Source organism: Anolis carolinensis, chromosome 1, assembly GCF_035594765.1.
Source record: "Anolis carolinensis isolate JA03-04 chromosome 1, rAnoCar3.1.pri, whole genome shotgun sequence".
Classification (NCBI taxonomy): domain Eukaryota; kingdom Metazoa; phylum Chordata; class Lepidosauria; order Squamata; family Dactyloidae; genus Anolis; species Anolis carolinensis.
Genome location: NC_085841.1, coordinates 196,681,259 through 196,700,124, shown reverse-complemented (window position 1 = coordinate 196,700,124; position 18,866 = coordinate 196,681,259). Strand labels below are relative to the sequence as shown.

The 18,866-nt window shown below is 39.9% G+C and overlaps 1 protein-coding gene and 1 long non-coding RNA gene across 4 annotated transcripts in view; one reads left to right on the top strand and one right to left on the bottom strand.

Annotated features, from left to right (window-relative positions):
• LOC103280023 (uncharacterized) overlaps positions 1-18,866 on the top strand; it is a 1,071,411-nt gene that overhangs the window by 890,131 nt on the left and 162,414 nt on the right. The window lies entirely within an intron of this gene.
• The window catches only part of itgav (integrin subunit alpha V), a 97,811-nt gene that overhangs the window by 52,744 nt on the left and 26,201 nt on the right, over positions 1-18,866 (bottom strand). The window contains exons 3-6 of the mRNA XM_003228848.4: positions 8,702-8,793; positions 5,563-5,677; positions 2,507-2,568; positions 19-64 (exon numbers count right to left, since the gene is read on the bottom strand). Coding sequence (XP_003228896.3) covers positions 19-64; positions 2,507-2,568; positions 5,563-5,677; positions 8,702-8,793 — 315 coding nt within the window. The remainder of the gene's footprint in view (positions 1-18; positions 65-2,506; positions 2,569-5,562; positions 5,678-8,701; positions 8,794-18,866) is intronic.

Below are 18,866 nucleotides of genomic sequence, written 5' to 3'. Positions count from 1 at the left end.
CCACGTCCCTTGACTCACCTTGCCAATAAAAGCTACCAGGTCCTCCAAGAAGTACTCTGTCAGCCTGCAAAGAAAGCAAAAGTTAGAGGCTTCTTATATTTTTCTAAAACAGTAAAATCATGGTTATTTCAAAGGGTGGATAGGACTGAATAACATAATTAAATGACAGAGATGAGGAAGGAGTCCTGGACATTTGCAATGAACTGACTAAGTGGCATTACAGAAGGTATCGTAAAGACTCAGTCCTGTGCAACAGAGGGTTGGGGATGGCCAGGGCCAGGAAGCATTTTTTAATTCCCCCTTGATGTGTTTGCCATAGATAGGAGATATTGCATGAGATGAGGACTACTGTCTAATTGGGTAGTTGAAGCCATAATACCATTGAGTTCTTCAACAGCTAACTATTCAGATGTCCCTACAAGTGATGAGAGTTATTTCTTTTTCTGTAATAAGATAATACATTGAAACCTCAACTTTATAGAATATCCCAACTTAAGAGCGTTTTGGTTTAACAGCCATCGCTCAGCCTGGATTTTGCTTTGACATAAGAGCAGTGTTTTGAGTTAAGACCTAGCACCAGAGGGAGAACTAGTATGAGAGTACAGGGCTTTAGGGGTTTCAAGGGAGTAGTCTCCGTGCCTTGTGCTCTTGTCCGCTTTGGGAGATTGTTGTCTGCTTTGCTCTTGTCCACTTTGAGGAACTTTGGGTTAGTTGCTTTTGTGTGGTTTTTATTCCTGGTATGTTTGATTTCATGAATAGGGGGAGGGAGAGAGAACAAGTGAGGAAGGGAAGCTGGAATGAGTCCAGTAGGAAGAAAATGATGCTTCTGCCTCTTCACTTTATGCTTTATGCTTCCTTGCCACAACTTTGTGCTTCAACCATTTTAAAGCTGATCTTTCTTTTTTATTGTTCAATGTGAATGTAAAGGGTTTGCCTTGCTGATACAGTGGCTAACACATTGTTTACCATTTTAAAGTTGATTTTTCTTTTTCTGTTGTTCTATGCGAATGTACATTTAAACATTGTTACTTTTTAAATATAAGAACATGTAACAAAAAGAGGGGAGGGTTCAGATGGCCCAGAACAACTTAATAGAATTTCAATGGGTGAATGTCTGTTTTTATTGTTGTTTTTATTGTTATTTTAAAGCTAATTGTATTGTTTTAATCTATTTCTGTAAACCGCTCTGAGTCAAACTGTGAGTGGCGGTATACAAGTCTAATAAATAAATAAATAAATAATAAAAATTTGCTTTGAGATAAGAGTGATTTGAGGTTCAAGGTATCACTGTAACTTTGATGGGCCAGACCAAGGGATCTTCTAGTACAGCATTCTGTTCACATAGAAGCCAACCAATTAAATAAGGAAAGCCCACAAGCAGGACATGAGTAAAATGCTTATCAACTTACTTATGTTCCCAGGAACGGGTATTGAGAGGCATATTGCCTTATATGAGGACATATATAGCCACCATGACTAGGAGCCCCTAACAGCTGCATCTAACATAAATTTCTTTGTCCTTTAACACAATCCCAGGTTGTAGGTTATCATAACATTGTGTGGCAGTGGATTCCACAGTTTAACTAAAGCACTGTGTTAACTGGTGAAGTAATTCCCCTTTATCTGTTCTGAATCTCCCCTTTGTCTTCAGCAGATGACCCCACGTTCTACTATTCTGAAAAAGCAAGAAAAAAAACTTCCACCCTGTCTACAATTTCTGCACCATACATACTTTTATACACTTTTATTATGTTCCTCCCTATTTCATTCTTTCTAAGGGAAAGCCCCTTGGTAATCCAGTTTGCACTTTTCTGCATCTTTTGTACTTCTATAATGTTATTTTTCAGGATGAATAGACCAGAACTATACCAGATGAGGTCATACCACAGTGGAAATAAGCACATTGCCTCTGTATACAGAATACTCATCCTTAGTTACCATAGTCAATAATATGTGCACATTGTGTTACACTGTGAAATCACTCCAGTGACTAATATAGTACTTGCCAGAACATTCTAAAATTATGGTTTTAGATTTAAAAGGCTTGTTGAAAAGACAAATGCAAATGGAAAATCTTAAATAGGTTTTTATATTCTGGAACAGGACTAACATGGTAGAAAAGATGCTATCTTTATTTTATTCATTTCTTTCCTTCCTGGCTTGCTCACATTTCCTGTCAGATTCTGAACTGAATAAATTGTGTTGTTCTAGCAGCATAAATTTAAGACAATAAGAATAAAGAATCCACTCACCAAGTCCTGACAGACCTACCTGTGTAGAACTAATCTGAAATGTTATATAATACAGATTATCAAGGCAAATAATTCACATTATCTGCTTTGAACTGGATTGTTTGAGTCTACACTACCATATAACCCAGTTTAAAGCAGATAATCTGGATTTCATATGGCAGTGTAGATGGGGCCCTAGTCTTTCTCGCTCCCCCCCCCCCACCCTTTGCTGCCAAGCACTGAGAGAAGATGTCACACAGTAACAGCTTGCTTACCTGAGTGAAGTCAATGCTAAATCCACCTTGACAAAAGCCCTGCCCTTCTGCGTCAATATTTGCTGTGGGAAGAAAACAAGATGGAAATAAATTATTTGTAAGGATGTGTAACACAATTCTGTTTTCACAAAACAAACCAGTTCTGTGTGGATGGTGCCTGAGGTGGAAGAAGTGATGGGAGACAGGCAGAGTTCTACAGATTTATCTTTTTCTCTTCTGTATTGGAGTCCCTTAACAGCGACCAAGATTTTATAACTGAAGCCTTTGAAGTCTTACTCAGTATTGCCCCATTATCAATTGAGGTCCTCGTTTCAAACCTGCAAAATTGTCAAGGCCCTTTCACACAGTCATATAACCTAGAATATCATGGCAGAAAATCCCACAATATCTGCTTTGAACCGGGTTATCTGAGTCCACACTGCCATATATTCCAGTTCAAAGCGGAAAATTTGGGATTTTATTCAGTTGTGTGGAAAGGGCCTGGGGGCCCTTCCACACAGCCATATATACCAGAATATCAAGGCAGAAAATCCCACTTTATCTGAGTGTGGACCCTCATAACCCAGTTCAAAGCAGATATTGTGAAATTTTCTGCCTTGATATTCTGGGATATAGGGCTGTGTGGAAGGGCCCTGGGTTATCTGAGTCCACACTGCCATATAGTCCAGTTCAATGTGGATTTTATACAGCTGTGTGGAAGGGGCCTCAGTTTAAGAAACTTTTGAAGAACTCAACTCTAACATGTCCTGCAATTCTCAAAGCAGGAGAGCCACCCTAGGTTATGTTCTTCAAAGGGCCCTTCCACAAAGCCCTATACTCCATAATAACAAGGCAGAAAAAACCACATTATCTGAGCGTGGACTCAGATAATCCAGTTCAAAGCAGATATTGTGGGATTTTCTGCCTTGTTATTCTGGGATATAGGGCTGTGTGGAAGGGCCTAAAGTTCCTCTAAATTTAAAAGATATTTGTTTCTCTATTCTTTGATTTCTTGCAAAAACTGGAGCTGTTTCTAATTCTACTTCGCAAGGAAAAGATAAGCAGTATACTTTTAAAAAAAACCCAATCTTATTTCTCAATGTACTGCTGTTTTATGATCTTAGGGGTTTTTTTTGGGGGGGGGGGGGGTTGGGTGCTCGTTCATCTGAGCCTGGGTTATGAAGCTATAAAGTCCAAAAAGAGGTTTAGTATCTCATCTGCTGCTATTAACTGCAAAACATAAGCCTCCCCATGGCTATGTTACAAAGGGCAACACAACTTGTGTTTTGCTAGGCAAAATACAGCCCATGGGCCTTATATTCAAGCCTGGCAGAATCTTGCCAGCAACCTTGTTCAAACAAGACCAAATCAGGTGGTAAAAGAAAGCTTATTTAAAGTGTGTAATCTCCAAGTTTCAACCCTCCAAGGTTGTTAGCTTTTAATTTCCAGAAGCTCCAGTCGACATGGCCCATGGTCGGGGACTCTGGAAAGTGTACTCCAGCAAGATCTGAAGCCTCCCAAGACCTTCAAGCCATTTTCATCTCATTCCTCAATTTAAAGTGGCTTCAGGGTTGCTTTATGAGTTTGTTGTTGTATGCCTTCAAGTTGTTTCCAACCTATGGTGAGCCTAAGCTAAGACACTCTACTGATCATAGTGTTTCCTTGGCAAGATTTGTTCAGAAATTTTGATTCTGTCTGCGGACGTACAAACTAAAAAGACAAAACAAAAAGGAAAAGGGGATGAAGAGGAAAGAGGGAACAGTATGTTGTTCATCAACATAGCTAGGCAAAATGGGTTTGGCTCCTGACCACATCCCTCTTTGCTAGATACAGCCAACTGAACAGGCTGCTGGTGGTGAGAATTAAAGGAGATACTAGTCTTTCAGGAACATTGCTTTTTCAATAGATGAAGTAGCTGCATTAACTTCCTTGCATGCTAATGGACTTCAGTGGCTTTTGGGGTTGTATTTTGTGTAAGTCTGACCTTCGAGTGCAAAAGCTCAATGAAAAGGGAAAGTGTGATTTGTTTTTTCTTTAGCCACCAGCAACAGTAACAAAATAACAATGTAATTAAAGTGTTCCCTTTACAGACTCTGTATTGTGGAAATTCTAAAATGGCAAGTAGGCATTCCCTTTCCTTCTTTTCTATTTGCAGAGTGGGAATCCACCCATAGTGCTGAGATATTGCTTGTCTTTAAAAGAGGAAAAGAAAGGGAATTCCAGAGCTGATCCTTTGCATGCCAGGAGCAAGTCTGAGGAGGCTTTTTATGATGTGGTTAATCCTACGAACACAGAGCTTTGCAACAGAAATGCTAACAATCTCTTCTCCTTATCGTTGATTAAGAGTGAAATGCTCATTCTGCTTGGTGCCGTTATGGCCCTCTGATCCTGGAAAAAAATTCTGGAATGCTGCTGGAGAAGGGACAAACTGCTCTTTGCAGTGGCTTGGACTGATATAGAGTTTTTTCAAAACCCAGCTGAAGGATGCAGATGATCAGGCCAAATGCTGTAGTTGCCCAACACTCTGTTAAAGCTTTTCTAACATGCCAAACAGCAGCTCTCGGGAGTGATTTTCATCAAGGCTAAAGCATGAGGTGAAAAGGTTATTCTACGTCACTTGTTCCATGTCCCTGACTAAATTCTATGACCCACAAGAGTTGCAATTTGCCCTTTTTAAAAGACACTCAGAATACATTTAATAACACCTATCATTTAGGACAGCAGTGTATCAGCCACGTTTAATACATCTATCATTTGTCCCTAGGGCTAACCGGTCACTTTCATGGTCTGTGAAAAATCAGAAGCCACATATTGCCTCCACACTTCCATCATTATTTTCAGTTCACTACTAAATTCAAATCTTTGTCTGCTCTGATATCCGCATCTGAGTTTCAAGGACTGCTGGAGACGATTCTGCCTTCTCTTAGTTTCCCACCCCCAAAGGCACCCATAAAAATCACAGACTTGAGCAAGAGAAAGAGAGACAGCTCTTCCCTTTAAGTTGCACGCAAAAGATGACAGCACACAAGAATATAGATTCAGAGCTGTAATTACAATGCAAGGCATTCTCCACATACTTGACCTGCAGGGAGCATATTCAACAATTTTAGACCCGTCACGAAGATAACAAGTTCCCACAGGTTCCCGCTCTGCTTTCTGCTCAGTTCTCCAGTGATACAGTGGAGCACATGCCTGCAGAAAAAACAAAAGGGCAGCATTTGGAATACTCTTTTTTTCAGAGTAGACAAGTTGTTAAAATCTACAGAAAATAACAGTTATGCAAACTAGCCAAAGAAATATTACAGTTACACCTTACACATGAATTGGCCAGTTGCAGCAAGAACTCAGGAGATAAACTGCTATGTTTGCAACTTGCTGAAAATTATTTTCTTTGATGAAAGCTTTCAATCAGATGACTTTCAATGAGTCCTAACCCTTAATTTCTTGGCACCACCCAGCTGCCAAAGCTGTGTCAGCATCTGCCAGTATCTGAAGCTCACCTAAGCATCTAATGCACAGATGGAAGTGATGGGATCTAAGGGCTAAATGAGTCACACGTATGTATGTTTTCAGTATGGCCCTGTGGACCACAACCAATCCCCAAACAAAGCCTCTATTTTCCTCTAAAAGTTATTCTAAGAAAAAAAACAGATTTTTCGGAGGGGGTGAGAGACTTGTGGCGTGTTGAAGGGAGATACAAGGGTGTCCTTGGGGAGAGAAGATTCTGGGGGCAGTATGTACAATATACAGCCATACCCACTTACTTATCAAAATGTGGGGCACTTACACAGATTCAATCATATTTCCATTACTACTTTCATGGCAATTTCAGATTAAGCATTTGCAGCTTGCCTGTCACCACCATAAACAGTTCCAGCTATCAACAATACAACATGACTCATTGCTTCCCCTTATATTCCCACCTGGCTAGAACATCTGGAAATAAACTGGGGGCCTAAGGCAATTAGCATGGAAGAACTTCTCTTTATTTTGCTTATCCCCATGTTGACTTTATGTGTTGGGTTAATATTACTATTATCAGGAATCTTTGGATGAGAGGCAATGTCCTCTCAAGCTGAACCTTCAGTGATAAACATGGGATTTCAAAACTTGGATGTAAAGATCTAAAATTATGGTTTTATATTTTCCAAAAAGCAATATTGGACAGACCATGGCTGTCTGAATGCGAAGCTTCATGGAAGATACTGTGGTACATGGGAAGGAGGTGCTAGAAGTACCCCATTCCTGCCTATTTCATGCAGTTTCACTCATCAGAAGCCAAATAAGGTGTTGGCTTCTGATGAGTCTGATACAGCTCTCTTTCCTTTCTCCTCATCCACTTCCCACAAACTGAGGGAGACTGGTGGGAATTGTCTAGCAGTTGTATGATGGTACCTGCCTCCCCTTTCCTTAGCAATCTTCAGCTCATAATGTAAAGGGTTTGACTGTCATATGGCCTAAAATGGCAGCATGGCCCCAGAGACCAACACAAATGATGCCTCCAGACCAATCTCCTAGCTGTAGAACTAGAAGGAATGGTGACATCTCACTGAGTGAACCTAAATTAAGACAGCTACTCAGGCCATCCAAAGATCAGAAACTTCTATGTTTTGCCCTTAATGGAGAGATCTATCCGTGATTGGGTTGCCTGCCCAGCTCTAGACTGGCTATGAACATTTGAGACAGGTCTGTATGAGACCTTCTCAGACCTCAAAGAGAAGAGCTTCTGGTGAGACTTCTAGACTCCCGCAGGAATCCCAAAAACTATAGCAATCTTATCACAGCAGACCAGCCATAAGAAGTTTATTTGGACATCCCAGAATGCAGAAGAGCAAGGGCCCTCACAATGCCAGCCACGATCACAATGAATAGACTCCCAATCTCTAAGGACCATAAGGAAGGCTGAGCCAAGGAAGATAAACGCTTTTGAACTATGGTGTTGGAGGAAAATTCTGAGAGCACCTTGGACCGCAAGAAGATCAAACCAGTCCATACTCCAGGAAATAATGCCCGGCTGCTCACTGGAGAGAAGGCTAGTAGAGGCAAATATGAAGTACTTTGGATACATAATGAGAAGACAGGAAATCTTGGAGAAGATAATGATGCAGGGGGAAATGGAAGGAAAAAGGAAGAGGGGCAGACCAAGGGCAAGATGGATGGATGGTATCCTTGAAGTGACTGGCTTGACTTTGCAGGAGCTGGGGTGGCCATGGCTGACAGGGAGCTCTGGCGTGGGCAGGTCCATGAGGTCACAAAGAGTCAGAAGCGACTGAACGAATAAACAACAACAACACCAACAAACTCTAATACATAACAGGCCAATGTGCTGCACACACTAAATGCTGGGGGTTAGTCAATTCTGACAGAAGCTAATACCCATGCTTATCAGATGAAGAGAAAACATCCTGTATCACCTGTATGTAGGGCATCCTGTATCACCTCAATATACAGCCCCAAAATACAGGATATCACATAAAAAATGAATACCTGGGAACTCTACAGTGATCTCATTATAAGTAGCTCCAATGAATTCAATTAAACTACTAACTTTCATACATTTATTTAGCTTCCAAATTAGAAAAGTGAAAGAAGGGAAAATGATTATCCCCAATAAATCTGGATTTGGCCCTGGATCTTCCTGTATGCTCCAGATCATAGAAAATCTCTGCAGACTTTTCACAGAACTTTGCTACTGTTGGAGAATTCCACAGAAAAAGTCTATTAATTTACATATGGATTAAGCATTAACCCATGAATGATGATGAGGGAGATTTATAGTCTGGGTGTGCTTAATGGATTAAGAAGCTAGACTATTGTAGTTTTAATGGCAAGAGATATTACGTCACTGTTTTTAAAAGACAAAATTCCAATCTAACACATTAAATCAGAGCTGCTACAAAATGTTTCATTTCATTTTCCTGCCAACCCTTCATTGTTTGTTCTCACCAACAATCAGCATTCATTGTCAAGTGAGCATGCTTTGTTCTCATTGTGCTGTTTGATGTTTCCCATTTAGATCTCCCATATAAAAACACACACAGTATATCTGCAAACTTTGGAGTTCCCCAAAGCCTGTTATGCCTGCTTCATGTGTGTGAATTGGCCAAATAAGGCAGTGAAGTAGCTCAGAGCACCATACGGCATGTATATACACATTTACAAGGATATTTTTAAAAAACACTCAGAATAGGTTTAATAACAACTATATTAACTTACCAAAATTTTATCATCTTTAGATCTCACCGAGGCACCAAACCACTGATTTGATTTAAATTCCAAGGGATCGTTTACTGCAAAGTCTCTATTGCCTAGAAGACAAACAAACAGCAAATCAAAGTATTGTAGCATCTAAACATTGCAGGGACTTGGAGGTAAATTGATCTCTAGCAAACACAGATAGGTTCACATTATGTGCATATAGGAAAGTAAACGTCTTCACCTTTATCATCTTTTCTGCATTAAAATTCCTATCAGCCCTGTCCAGTATAGCCAACAACGAGGGATTATGGGAGTTGGGATCTAAAAAAACTAATTTTGCTCACCAATGGTATATGTGTACTATATGGGCATCATAGTGTTCACCTTGTTTGATTACTCCACACTTGATGACTTTAACATAGAACATGTAACTGTGAGAGATGCTACATCTGAGACTATGTGAGACAATAGAAAAATGCAATTTGCCATGCCTCATTTGCAATGAGTCATTCAAAAATACAAATCACACATTCTTCACCAAAAATGAAACTGTTAAAACTTTGTGCCTGCAAGAACTTGAACTATGCTTCTTCTATTTCTTTAAAGGAGTCATGTTATGAAAACACCCATCATCTTAAGAAAAAGAAAAATACAGTACAAGCTGCACATAACGGAGAAGGGATGGGATCCAGTTTTAAATACACTTAAGTTAGATCAACTGAATTCAATGGGACTCACATGAGTTACAACAAACAAATCTCACTGATTCCAGTGCCCTGCTTTATATCTGGATCCAACTCAAGATCTCTGTGACATAGAGTTGCCAAATCTCAGTGCTTGATCCTGAGTCTCCAGTTTGTGTGGCTTATTTCCTCATGGGAGACAAGGTTGGATATTCTCATTTTGGTAGTTTTGCCTACAGACAAAAACAAAGGACTGTATGCAAATCTTCAGCACAGCTATTAAACCAGCAGCTCACTATGATTCCCAAGTCTTAATAACACTGATATAACTAGCAAAATTTTCCCAAGGGGTCTATTTGGTTAGCTTCCTCCTTCTCTCCTAGTTGTGGTGTCAAGGCTCACCTTCCACTCTACTCTGCACGTAGGCTAGATTAGTCATTCCTTAACCTTGCCAAGAAATCCATGTGAGATTCTACTTAGAGTAGCCATAAATTGGGAATGACTTGAAGCCATGCAGCAGTAGCAGCAGCAGCAACTCCCATTTCACATTGAGCTTGGAACCGTCCTTTTAGATGTGGAAATAAAGTAACTGAACCGACTAATGTCTCTACTATGTTAGGAAGTGTGTTGTCGAAGGCTTTCATGGCCGGGATCACAGGGTTGTTGTATGTCTTTCGGGCTGTGTGGCCATGTTCCAGAAGCATTCTCTCCTGACATTTTGCCCACATCTATGGCAGGCATCCTCAGAGGTTGTGAGGTATGTCCATACCTCACAACCTCTGAGGATGCCTGCCATAGATGTGGGCGAAACGTCAGGAGAGAATGCTTCTGGAACATGGCCACACAGCCCGAAAGACATACAACAACCCTATGTTAGGAAGCTTCTACATCCAGATTTGCTTATTAATCTATTCCAGGTATTTCTGCTCTGATGGCAATGATCTGCCAAGGGGGCATCTTTCACATCACTTGCAACTGGATCTTTCAACTGGAAATGCCAACAGGGTTGCTAGGCCAACAGTTCCCATTCTCTTAAAATTTCAGGGCCAAAACCTGAGAGGAAAGGATGGACTTTTGTGATGTAACAGAGACTGAGTGCTGCGTAATAATGTAAAAGTGTGTTTGAATGTGGGTGCTTACGTCTATGGGAGTGTGGTGTGAATTTTTCTGTACAGCCCCCTAAATCAAGAGTGGGAATTATGGCCTTTCACATCTTGTTGAATTACAAATTCCAGCAGATCTCACCAGCATAGCTAATGGGAGAGATCCTGGGAGTTGCAACTGAGCAATATCTGGAGCATCATTTCCACTCCTGTTCAAAGGAAATGTCATATACAGCTTACAAATGTCCAGAGGTCTATTCTTATACAGCAGTGGTTCTCAACCTGTGGGTCCCCAGATGTTTTGGCTGGGATTTCTGGGAATTGTAGGCCAAAACCCCTGGGGACCCACAGGTTGAGAACCATTGCTATACAGACTAATATCATAATTCATATATGAAATATCAATTTTAGTGTGAAAAGATGTTCATTGACTAGATAGACATTTTTTACATTTTACATTTTTTACATTTAGACACCCAAGAAAACACAGTGACATATGTGCCTTAGAATCACAGTAAATTGGAAAATGACAACAACAACATCATCAACAACAACAATAACAACCTGGCTTAGAAACCTCCTAGTTCAATTAGTATTGCATGCTGGGACAAGTGATAGATGGGGCATTCTGGGAGTTGTAATTCCAAAAAAAACCCTCCTCTGTTCTCATTTAAAGCTTCCATAATAAGTAAGCAGGTTAAGAAACTATAGTCAATAATTAGCTGATTAAATGATACTATTGAAAGAAGAAAGTCTCCAGGGGGATAGACTCCCTTCCCATCCCAGGCTTTCATATTTAAGATCTTATCAGGTTTATTGAACTCTATTTGTTTGCACTTTCCTTTGAAAGCCCCCATAAAGAGTTGAGAAATACTTTCAGAACTATATCTCAACTTCAGGATGGGTCAACAAGGAAGACATGTGGATAACTCACCAACTAAGCTATCTTGCATCTTTGTGGAATGCCCATAAAAGATTGTCTTCTTTTTCAAATGAGCTTTCTTAATTTAACAACACTGCTGTGTAAAGAGACCTACAACAGGCTTCTTCATTCCTGACTAGGGATGAACATACATGAGTGGAAATGACACTTGATGTACCAATTTCATTAGATCTGAACCTCTGGTTTTTCAGCGACATCTAAAATATTATACACTCCATTAAATGATATAGACAAGACAAAACCAGAAAATCAGATGGCAAGGATTGCACTCAAAGGGGTGGAAGGATAAAACAAAGTGTGGCTTTGACAGCACAAGCAAGAGAGGAATTTTTAAAAAGGGAACCAAGCAGATCTTCCCATTTAGATTGTGTTTATCTTGTTAAGTATCCCAAAATATCTATACTTGAAAATTAAAGACCATGCAAGCTGGAAATGAATTTTAACAAAGATGTTTAACTTCTGGAGAAAAGTAGGTACTGTAGAAACTTTTGCCTTGGCTAATGTTAGGAACAGGCTGTCAAAAGAGTTTAAAGATCACTTTGCAGTTGCAGAAAATGATAAAATGTGGAACCGACAGTGAATCCATGGGCATAATTTCAGGAGTATTCTTCCTTTGCATTGATGAAAAATATGGATTAAAATTAGTTCTTAAGTTCAAAATTTGGCCAATCTCTTCTACCTTCACTTCCAGAACTTTGAGACCTCATCAATCTATAAGACAATCCTGGGACGGCACCTTTTTTCCGGCAGCACTTCTGTGTCTGTATGATCAGCAGAAATTGGATAGTATAAACCTTATCCATTGCTATATCAAAGAAAATGCCTGCCTGTTTTGAGGAACTGCAAACCTATTATAGGAAATACAGGATGGCAGTGAATTCAGTAGTCAATTGGACTGAGGGCCCACCTATAATGTGAGACTTTGACCTCCCCCTTACATTGTACTGGTCTAAGAAAAATAATAAACATGAATGCTTCTCCAGAGATCCTCCACTTATTTGAGTGAAGACCATAGTACAACTCTTTTACACATGGTTTCACCTACTCACATTCAACAAAGTATGTCCTCCTCCAGGCAATTCTATGGTGTGCTTCCACTGGAAGTTATCATACAGTTGTGTTGCAGAACTAAGCCAATTCCAAGACAGAATATTCATCTTTCAAGGATTTTCTAGGTCCTCCAGAGTGACTATGGTAACTTTTGGTGGAAGACATTCATTTCAATAGAGTGCTATTATCCATGGATTCCTGTTTCCATGGCAAATTCAGGAATACATCCCCAATGAGTACAGGGGATGTACTGTGATTGCATGGTAATAAGTCCTAGTGCAATCAGTGGGAAATACTCAGGAGAGAACATGGTTAAGAGTGAGTGGTCAGCATAACTGAAATTAATGAATCACGCTTTCACATAGAAAGGGGAAAGATTATTACTTTATGGCTCAAATCTCCAAGGATTGTGTCCAGAAAAGCAGGAATTAATTGATCTCTTTCCAGAAAGAACTAGAACCACTTTATGCCCAAGTTTAGAGGGCTCAGTTGGGGTTTTTTTCCGTGTCAAGAGTGACTTGAGAAACTACAAGTCGCTTCTGGTGTGTGAGAATTGCCCGTCTGCAAGGACACTGCCCAGAGGATGCCCAGATGTTTTACCATCTTGTGGGAGGCTTCTCTCATGTCCCTACATGGGAAACTGGAGCTGACAGAAGGGAGCTCCCCCTGCTCCCCCGATTTCAGTCAGCAGTCCTGCCAGCACAAGGGTTCAACCCACTGCGCCACCAGAGGCTCCTTCATCTGGGGTATGCAGTGTTTAATGTTATTATAATTGATAATAGCCATCTGATCCCTGAAAAGTCCAAGATATATAGTATGGATGCACCCCTCTCCTCTATGCACACTCCCAGTCTCTGGCAAATATCATCCACCAAAGCAACTGAGGAAGTTTCTGTCCAAGATGGAAAGGCAGAATGGAATGTTTCCAAACAAACACAATCTAAGTAGGCATTGCCTGATTAAAATCCTTGCTCAAAAATGCCATATGAGTCAGGATGTTCACATTTCATATCACAGTTTAGCTCAGTGGGATAAAGTGGACAGCAAAGAACAGCTATTTTACCTCAAACAGCCTCTGTACAAACTGCAAAGCAATGCAAGGACAAAGATTATGGAGGCAGCACAAAGAATTCTTCTTAAGAGCAAGGGGTAATGATTAGAAGAATCATCTCTGTGAGTCAGAAGCTTCACAGATAGTTGATATGATGCTGGTAATTAATCAGAGACCTCCTTTTGCCTGCTGTCCAACTTGTGTGCTGCCTAGCAGTAAGGAAGTAACTGCTCCTTTAGCAGAATTATTGTTTCCTATTGAGGAAATCCTGGAGGAACAGATACACATCTCTATTGTTAGTGAAGCAAAGAATATTTGGGCATAAAATCCAACTGCACAACATGAGAATGGCTAAAGGCTGGCCTACTTTTGTGTGCAAAATTATCGAGAAAGGAACCATTAGGAACTTTCATAGTGAGACTCTAAGGATGGATATCTAATCAAATATTAGTTTCTTCCTGGAAGATGATGCCATTTCTAAAACTGCAGCATTTAATTCTTAAAATATTAAGACTAAAACCCTACAGTATAATCCCATGTGTCCTTGTTCACAAGCAAGCTCCAAAGCATTCAGTGGGAATTATTCCTAAGAAAGTATATAGAATTATATTTTCATTTTTCTCAATTATGAGTACAAGTATGATAAACTGATCCAAAACACTATGATTCAATTGTTTAATGTGTTTTTATCACATTTAAACTACTTTTAATCTGTTACATTTTAACTGTTTAATCTAATTTTATTTTAAGGTATTTAGAGATTCTATAGTATAGAAGATATCAACAAAATAACTAAATATAGATAAACAGTGTAAGATAAATAATGCTTGATATGCCAGATCAGAAAAATCAGTAGATTTTAAAAGTTATCACCCCTTCCAAGGATATTGATTTCCAGACCAAACTATTACAATGTGAATCCTTTTGGATTTTCACTCTCCAGACAGAATTCCCAAAAGGTTTGAATAATATTAATTCTTATGACAGCTTTTTATAAATTTATTGTATTATTTTAAATGAGATTCGTGAGTAATTGTTACAAAATTGCAGTGTAAAACACCTGTGTGAGAATGTTTGCTATATGAACAATAGGTTTAGCAATTTAGACTCATACTCGCAATGGAATAAAACCTTTAGCAGAATATCATTGATTGGAAATAGAACTCTTTGTAAGCATAAAATCTTTGTAATGTCTATTATTTGATGTTTAATTACACTGTGTTTAATATATTAATAAAACAACTTTTAAGCCACTGTGTGTTCCCTATAGGTTCCACACTATCTATGAAAGATACCACTGGTAATTGACTACATTCTTCAATTGTTAAACTTAATGATAAGAGTAAGTAGTATGCACTAATATTAGTTAATCTTAATAATTCAAAAAAAATTACATTTGTATTAATGTCACAAAACAAATATTTACAGACCCAACCACCAGAAAAAGACTCAAAATTGGAGTCGAAACTTAGGAGTCCACTCATCTTTCAGGAAGAAATAAGAAAATAAATAAGGAAATTTATTATATTATAACAACTATGTATCATATTGTTATTAGTAACAGCCTATCTGGAATCGAAATACATTTATTGTACATAATATAATGTTTAATGATACCTAATATATTGTTCTTACAGTGTTCCCTCACTTATCGCTGGGGTTAGGTTCCAGGACCACCAGCAATAAGTGAAAATCCGTGAAGTAGGGACACTATATTTATTTTAATATTTATACATTATTTTAATAGTTATACACTATTCTAAGTCTTTATCAACCAATCGTGTGTTAATAAATCACCTCCTTCTCCTCCTGTTGCCACTTGGGCTCCTTTTCACTCCTTTTGGCTTCTCCTTCCTCTCTTCCTTAGGCTGTAAATTGTAATTTTTTATGATTTATAATAATCTTTTAGAGTTTATTGAAAAACCGCGAAACAGCGAATCCGTGAAAAGTGAACTGCGAAGCAGTGAGGGAACACTGGATTCCAATAGTGGATACTTGTCTGTTAAGCCCTTGGGAACCCATTTTTGTTTATACAACATCTTGGGCTTCCAGTTGAAGAATACAATCAAATCATATTTTAAAAATACCTAGAGAGGTGTCATCTAGGCATTTTCTAGGTTCTCCAGCATAAAACTATGGTTTCCTTCTGCTGGAAGTTCATCATGTCAGCTCTTCACATCTAATCCATATACTATAAACTCACATTATATGTGTGTGGACTGTACATGAACTAACATTTGACTAGTTCCTAACAGTAAAAAAACTCATACAGAATATAAGTGAGGTTTTGTTGTTGTTAAGAGAGAATAGTTTGGAATCAAAGAAGAAGAGGGAATGGAAATCTGCCCAAAAGTTAAATACTTTGTATACATGGAGTAGGTCACTCACTCGGAAAGATGTTTCATGTGTATCTATTAAGGAGAAATAATGGCATATATTGAAGCTGCCTTCATAGCAGTTTGTGTAGAATGCTTTGTATTGAATGTTTCCAGAACGTGTTGCTTAGCCTAGCAATCACCACACAAAATGATTGCAACCAAAAGCTGTCCTTTAGGGTCAAATGACATATGCTGTGCAATGGATCGGCCCCAGTCAAAAGCAAAGCAGGGGTGGATGCCACTAAAAGAAGGGATGTGTGGGTGAGGAATGCTGAACCCTTTTTCTGCCAACTACTTTCTCCCTGCTCCCTGTTCCTAAATTTCTCCTGAAAGAAAATATAGCTAAGAGGAAAAATAACTAAGAGATTGAAGGCCTGAGCAGAGTGCAGCTTAACACCCTTCACCGGAATGTCTCCTTTGCACTGTCATCTCATCTGCTTCACACATGATTGGGAGCGAAACTAGTGGGAGAATGAATATTCAAAAATCTTCACATAACATATGGCAACACAGGAATGTTTGAAAACCTTGACAAGGAGAATCCTGAACAGATCATAGAATCATAGAATCATAGAATAGTAGAGTTGGAAGAGACCTCAAAGGCCATCTAGTCCAACCCCCCGCTAAGAAGCAGGAAATCGCATTCAAAGCACCCCCGACAGATGGCCATCCAGCCTCTGCTTAAAAGCCTCCAAAGAAGGAGCCTCCACCACGGCCCGGGGGAGAGAGTTCCACTGCCGAACAGCCCTCACAGTGAGGAAGTTCTTCCTGATGTTCAGGTGGAATCTCCTTTCCTGTAGTTTGAAGCCATTGTTCCGTGTCCTAGTCTGCAGGGCAGCAGAAAATAAGCTTGCTCCCTCTTCCCTATGACTTCCCCTCACATATTTGTACATGGCTATCATGTCTCCTCTCAGCCTTCTCTTCTGCAGGCTAAACATGCCCAGCTCTTTAAGCCTCTCCTCATAGGGCTTGTTCTCCAGACCCTTAATCATTTTAGTTGCCCTCCTCTGGACGCTTTCCAGCTTGTCAGCATCTCCCTTCATCTGTGGTGCCCAAAACTGGACACAGTATTCCAGATGTGGTCTGACCAAGGCAGAATAGAGGGGGAGCATGACTTCCCTGGATCTAGACGTTATTCCCCTATTGATGCAGGCCAAAATCCCATTGGCTTTTTTAGCTGCCGCATCACATTGTAGGCTCATGTTTAACTTGTTGTCCACGAGGACTCCAAGATCTTTTTCGCACACACTGCTGTCAAGCCAGGCGTCCCCCATTCTGTATCTTTGATTTCCATTTTTTCTGCCGAAGTGAAGTATCTTGCATTTGTCCCTGTTGAACTTCATTTTGTTAGTTTCGGCCCATCTCTCTAGTCTGTCAAGATCGTTTTGAATTCTGCTCCTGTCTTCTGGAGTGTTAGCTATCCCTCCGAGTTTGGTGTCATCTGCAAACTTGATGATCGTGCCTTCTAACCCTTCGTCTAAGTCGTTAATAAAGATGTTGAACAGAACCGGGCCCAGGACGGAGCCCTGCGGCACTCCACTTGTCACTTCTTTCCATGATGAAGACGACGCATTGGTGAGCACCCTTTGGGTTCGTTCGCTTAGCCAATTACAGATCCACCTAACCGTAGTTTTGTCTAGCCCACATTTTACTAGTTTGTTTGCCAGAAGGTCGTGGGGGACTTTGTCGAAGGCCTTACTGAAATCTAGATATGCTACATCCACGGCATTCCCTGTATCGACCCAACTCGTAACTCTATCGAAAAAAGAGATCAGATTAGTCTGGCATGACTTGTTTTTGGTAAATCCGTGTTGACTATTAGCAATGACCGCATTTGTTTCTAAGTGTTTGCAGACCACTTCCTTAATGATCTTTTCCAGAATCTTGCCTGGTATTGATGTGAGGCTGACCGGACGGTAATTGTTTGGGTCGTTCTTTTTTCCCTTCTTGAAGATAGGGACCACATTCGCCCTCCTCCAATCTGCTGGGACTTCTCCTGTTCTCCAAGAACTCTCGAAGATGATTGCCAGTGGTTCTGAAATAACTTCCGCTAGTTCCTTCAATACTCTTGGATGTAGCTGATCTGGCCCTGGGGACTTGAATTCGTTTAGAGTGGCCAGGTGTTCCTGGACAACTTGTTTCCCTATTTGGGGTTGGATTTCCCCCAATCCTTCGTCCATTCCATGTTGCTGAGGTTGAAGATGGCTTTCTTTTTGTGAGAAGACCGAGGCAAAGAAGGCATTAAGCAGTTCTGCCTTTTCCCTATCCCCTGTCACCATCACCCCATCTACTCCTTGCAGTGGCCCTATCGCCTCCTTTTTCTTCCTTTTTCTACCAACATAAGCAAAAAAACCTTTTTTGTTGTTTTTTATGTCCCTGGCAAGCCTGAGCTCATTTTGCGCTTTAGCCTTGCGAACCTTTTCCCTACAGGAGTTGGCTATACGTTTGAATTCTTCTTTGGTGATTTCTCCCCTTTTCCACTTCTTGTGCATGTCACTTTTGAGCTTTAGCTCAGTTAGAAGTTCTTTGGACATCCATTCTGGCTTCTTTGCACTTGTCTTATTTTTCTTCTTTGTTGGCACTGTTTGCATTTGCGCCTTGAGTATTTCACTTTTGAAAAACTCCCATCCATCCTTAACTCCCTTGTTTTTTAATATCGGCGTCCATGGAATGCCGCTCAGTAATTCCTTCATTTTTTGGAAGTCAGCTCTCTTAAAGATAAGAATCTTCACAATACAGGACTTGTTCTATTCAAAATAAATGCACATGGAATTTCTGTGCAGAAAACAAACTTCCAGATAGACTTGATTTTTATCATGACATCCAAAATCTACTGCCTGAGGTGATTACTTCACTCTACCTAATAGTAGGACCAGACCAATAGGAACCCGATAGGACCCAATCTTTATTGGCAGTACTAAAATTCTCTTCAAATAACCCTTTGACAATAAAAATGGCAATGTTCTTCTTTGTAA